The 4,473-nt window shown below is 33.1% G+C and overlaps 1 protein-coding gene across 1 annotated transcript; it reads left to right on the plus strand.

Annotated features, from left to right (window-relative positions):
* The first annotated feature begins 563 nt into the window (after positions 1-563).
* On the plus strand, positions 564-3,698 carry LOC133295404 (patatin-like protein 2). Its single transcript, XM_061494235.1, has 7 exons — positions 564-701; positions 999-1,180; positions 1,268-1,457; positions 1,904-2,068; positions 2,893-3,201; positions 3,290-3,465; positions 3,602-3,698. Exons 1-7 carry the CDS (start codon positions 564-566, stop codon positions 3,696-3,698), a joined length of 1,257 nt encoding a protein of 418 aa, XP_061350219.1.
* The last annotated feature ends 775 nt before the right edge of the window (positions 3,699-4,473 follow it).

Raw genomic sequence — 4,473 nt, forward strand, 5'->3', positions numbered from 1 at the left:
GTTATGAAATCATAACCGTTGATTTAGCTTTGTATGGTTGTGATCTTCTCACATGATCATATCATATTTTTTTGACACATGAGAGGATCCATTTCCGAGTCAATATGAGTAATACCCTGCGATATAGGAAACTGATATTTTCTATATATCTGGAAATTAATTTAACTCTATAAAAACAAGGTAATAAATACATGAATTTCTCTACATTTTTAACTGATATTCTCTATGTATCTGGACATTAATTTAACACGCTAAAAACGAGGCAATAATTAGAAGGATACTCGACATTTTTATTCTGTATAGTTCATGATCTATATATATATATATATACACGAGGAAGATTAAGTACGACCAGTCATACTTTAATTATGCAGTGTACGACCGGTCGTACTTAGTGTAATTTACAAAAAAAGTTTGTAAACGGATCCTATCCCTATATATATACATACACCTAAGAACTCCTCGATCAAATTAATCAAACAAGCTTGTTGAAGATTTTAAGAGTTTTCTTTTGTAGCCTTCCTCCATTCCATATCTCTCTCGTGGCAACACATCAAACTCAAATGGAAACAACAAAAGCACCCTTACCTCCAATTCCAAGTGATGATAAACACCTAATTACCGTGCTCAGTATTGATGGGGGTGGCATTAGGGGAATCATTCCTGGAATTATACTTGGTTTCTTGGAATCAGAGCTTCAGGTAACATATCAAAGCTCACATCAAAGCCATAAAACTACACTCCATTAAAATTCACGGCTAAATTTTTTTCTCATGTCAACCAATATAATTAGTATTTTGAAGAATACATAATTATAATATTAATTTTTTTTTTCAAATTTTGTTTAATATTATTATAACTATGTACTTTTCAAATATATAATTATAATGGATGACATGAGAAGAATTTTTTGCAGATGAGAAGTGGATTGATTACCCATTAACTATAGTCGAGATTTTAAACCTTTTAATCATTTTGTCATCTTATGGTTCATGCAGAAGCTGGATGGTGATCAGGCAAGATTGGCAGACTACTTTGACGTGATTGCGGGAACAAGTACTGGTGGATTAGTGACTACAATGCTTACTGCTCCAAATGAAAAAAATCGACCCTTATACGCTGCCAAAGATATTAAGGAATTCTTCCTTGAGCATAGTCCAAAAATCTTCCCACAAAATAAGTAAATATTGCATACTTTAACTTCATCAAATCAATCAAAGTACATGATGTCCTAATTTACAGTGTAATGGTACCGTTATTTGTGCAGTAATTTATTGTCAAATATCGTGAAGCTCACCAAAAATCTGTTCGGTCGACCCCGGTATAGCGGCAAGTATTTACGTAGCCTTCTTAGGGGAAAACTAGGAGACACAAAATTGGACCAAACACTGACCAATGTTGTCATCCCAGCATTTGACATCAAGCGCCTTCAACCCACCATCTTTTCCAGCTTCCAGGTTCATTTCTCTTATCTAAATTTATTATATATCATATGAGGGAGGATATTCTTACTACCAAAATTTTCTACTACTAACTTACTACCAATTTAATCATTATTGGATCAAGGAGAGAGAATGCTGATCCAATGGTAATTAAATAGGTAGTAAGTTGGTAGTAGAAAATTTTGGTCTCTAAGAATATCCTTCCTCATATTATATAACATGAGAAAATAAAAAATTATTATATAAGGTTAGTTATATTTATAACGTCTTTTGCATTGCTACCTCTTCAAATCATTATTGTTATAATTCAATTAACACCAAAATGAGAGCTTTGATTTTGATCCAAAACATAACAAAAATAGTTATAAGAGATTGGAAGTATACTATCTCCCCGTTCATATGCATAAATATCCCCATCTTACATATGAAATATTAATATATTTTCAAATTGGATACCGCAGCTGAAGAAGAGGCCAGATTTGAATGCATTGATGTCGGATATATGCATTGCAACCTCGGCAGCTCCAACATATCTTCCACCTCATTACTTTGAGACCAAAATCGACCATGGCAAAGTGATAAGCGAGTTCAACCTTATAGACGGTGGCGTCGCTGCAAATAACCCAGTACTGCAAATTTACTTTAATATAAAATAGATTTTATATTACTTCAAATATTCTAGGAAGAATTCATTAATTTATTGATTGAGAGATAAATTAAGACTGATTACAACAGTTATACAATTGGATATATAGATACAGAATAATTTAAATTAGGTTACAGTTTTATTTTTCTAATTAATTTAATGTTAATCATTATAATTTGCTAATCAAATCTTAACAGATGCAAATTAAAATCAATTAATGTCAACCGTTATAATTTGTTAATCCAATCGTAATGGGTCTCTTAATACATATATATTGCTGCAATTGTCCACTAGATATAGTTTTTTTTAAAGTAAAGTCTCTTTTGGATCCCTAACAAAAAAATATTGTCCCTATTGTAATCCCTTACAAAAAAAAATAGTAACGAAGTCCTTAAGAAATTCAAAGTGGACCCATTTAGTTGGAATCGTGATTTTTTACAAATTCAAAAAAGACCTACATTAGTCCCTCGAAAGGACTAAAATGGATTCACCTTTGAAATTCATAAGGATCAAACGACTAATTTTTTTTTTGTTGTTGGTAAGAGACTAAAGTGATGACGGTATTTTTTTGTTAGGGACTCAAAAAAAATTTATTTTTATTTTTTTCTACCTGTTTATTGGTTAATTGATTAATTTGGATTATTAGGGACGGTAAAGCTCTCCCTATAACTTGTTAAGCTGGAGCCAACACGTGCTTGATAGTTATTGGAGATATATAGCTTTTAGCATGCAGTTTAATTAACTAACTGACTTTAGCGATTTAACTATAATCAACATAAAAAGGTGATCTTTTTGGCCTTCCAGACGCTGGTTGCGATAGCGGAAGTGACGAACAAAATTTGCCAGAACGGGCCAATTGCAAATGTAAATGTAGAAGCGATGCAATACGAGCGGTTTTTGGTGATATCCTTGGGAACAGGGTCTCCAAAACAGGAAAAGAAATACAGTGCAGATGAGGCAGCTCAATGGGGCATCTTGAGTTGGATAGCCACAACCAATGGTAGCACCCCTTTAATTGATGCCTTTAGTCAAGCCAGTTCTGACATGGTTGACTTTCACTTAGCCTCTTTACTCCGAGCACTCAAATCTGAACATAACTACCTCCGAATCCAGGTTCTCATTAATTATACACATATTCTTATATAAATAATTCTTATATTTACAAATTAACATTTATATAAAATTTATTCAAAATTTGTAGGACGATACATTAAGTGGGGACTTATCTTCGGTAGACGTGGCCAGCGAGAAGAATTTGAATGATCTCGTGAAAGTTGGAGAATCATTGTTGAAGAAACCAGTTTCTAAGGTTAACTTTAAGACTGGCATTTACGAACCTGTTAACCATTATGAAACAAACGAGGAAGCCCTCAAGAGGTATTAAATATATTTATGCACCTGATTTAACAAAACTCAGGAATAGCGCGGGTATAATAAAACTGTATATAGGAATAGGAATGGTACCCTACCTTACTTTCGATCATAGTTTTACGCTTAAATAATTCTGTTGCAGGTTTGCCGAACGACTATCCAAACAGAAGCGGTTTCGTAAATCTAAAATGTCTATCAATGGGATTGCTAAGAACTCGAATAAAGGATATTACAAGTGACAAGCTGGAGAAAAAGAGTGAGTTTTAGTCATGGAAAGAGAACTCCACCGTGGTTAAAAGACTTTGCGTAGCTGACGTGGCAGATGGCAGTTGCGTTAAAGTAGGAGAGTATTTGATATACATGTATAGTAGTACGTATGAGTCAGTTAGGAAGTTAAGGGAATTAAAGCATATGCAATCCCTAAGTAGCTGAGTGTATGAATAGTTGTACTTTGAAGTGTACGGTATGTGAATATGAATAAACCAATGTTTTCTTTCGGGTAGTGTTTGATTGGGGAGAAATTTTATAATAATAGGGAAATGTAAATACTAGAAATCTCCGGGGAAAGTGAGTTAGATAGGAAAGTTTTAAAAAAGTTGTTTGGTTGGGCAAAATTTTACCAGCAAAATTGAGTTAAATTACTGAATGTGTGTTTGGTTGAAGATAAAATATAAATGGGAAAATTTAATCAAATTACAAAATAACCCCCAACACAATATAACCCTGTATGCAGTGCACGTATGAATAACAGAATTTTTTTTCTGAGAGTAAGTATTAAACCGTATGCAGTGCACGTATGGATTTTATTCATGCATTATGGAGAAAATAGCCTACATCATCCCAAGACTTATAATGGGGTAATACTCTTTTAAAATGAAAAATAGAAAAATCATAACATACTTTTGCTCAAGCTATATATTACTGCTCAGAACAATTTGCTGTATTCTCATCTCATTGCTAGGTGGTAATGTTATGCAGTGTAATTGTTCACAGCAAAACTATCTTCATGTTACT

Source organism: Gastrolobium bilobum, unplaced genomic scaffold, assembly GCF_033153095.1.
Source record: "Gastrolobium bilobum isolate Gb01-03AN ecotype WA unplaced genomic scaffold, APGP_CSIRO_Gbil_v1 utg26664, whole genome shotgun sequence".
Classification (NCBI taxonomy): domain Eukaryota; kingdom Viridiplantae; phylum Streptophyta; class Magnoliopsida; order Fabales; family Fabaceae; genus Gastrolobium; species Gastrolobium bilobum.

What these genes read in the sequence shown, in the direction of transcription:
- LOC133295404 (XM_061494235.1), top strand. Translation starts at nt 564, where the DNA reads ATGGAAACAACAAAAGCACCCTTACCTCCAATTCCAAGTGATGATAAA. An exon ending in GCGTCGCTGCAAATAACCCA is followed by an intron (nt 2,069 to 2,892) that starts GTACTGCAAATT and finishes TTGGCCTTCCAG; the next exon opens with ACGCTGGTTGCGATAGCGGA. An exon ending in AACGAGGAAGCCCTCAAGAG is followed by an intron (nt 3,466 to 3,601) that starts GTATTAAATATA and finishes ATTCTGTTGCAG; the next exon opens with GTTTGCCGAACGACTATCCA.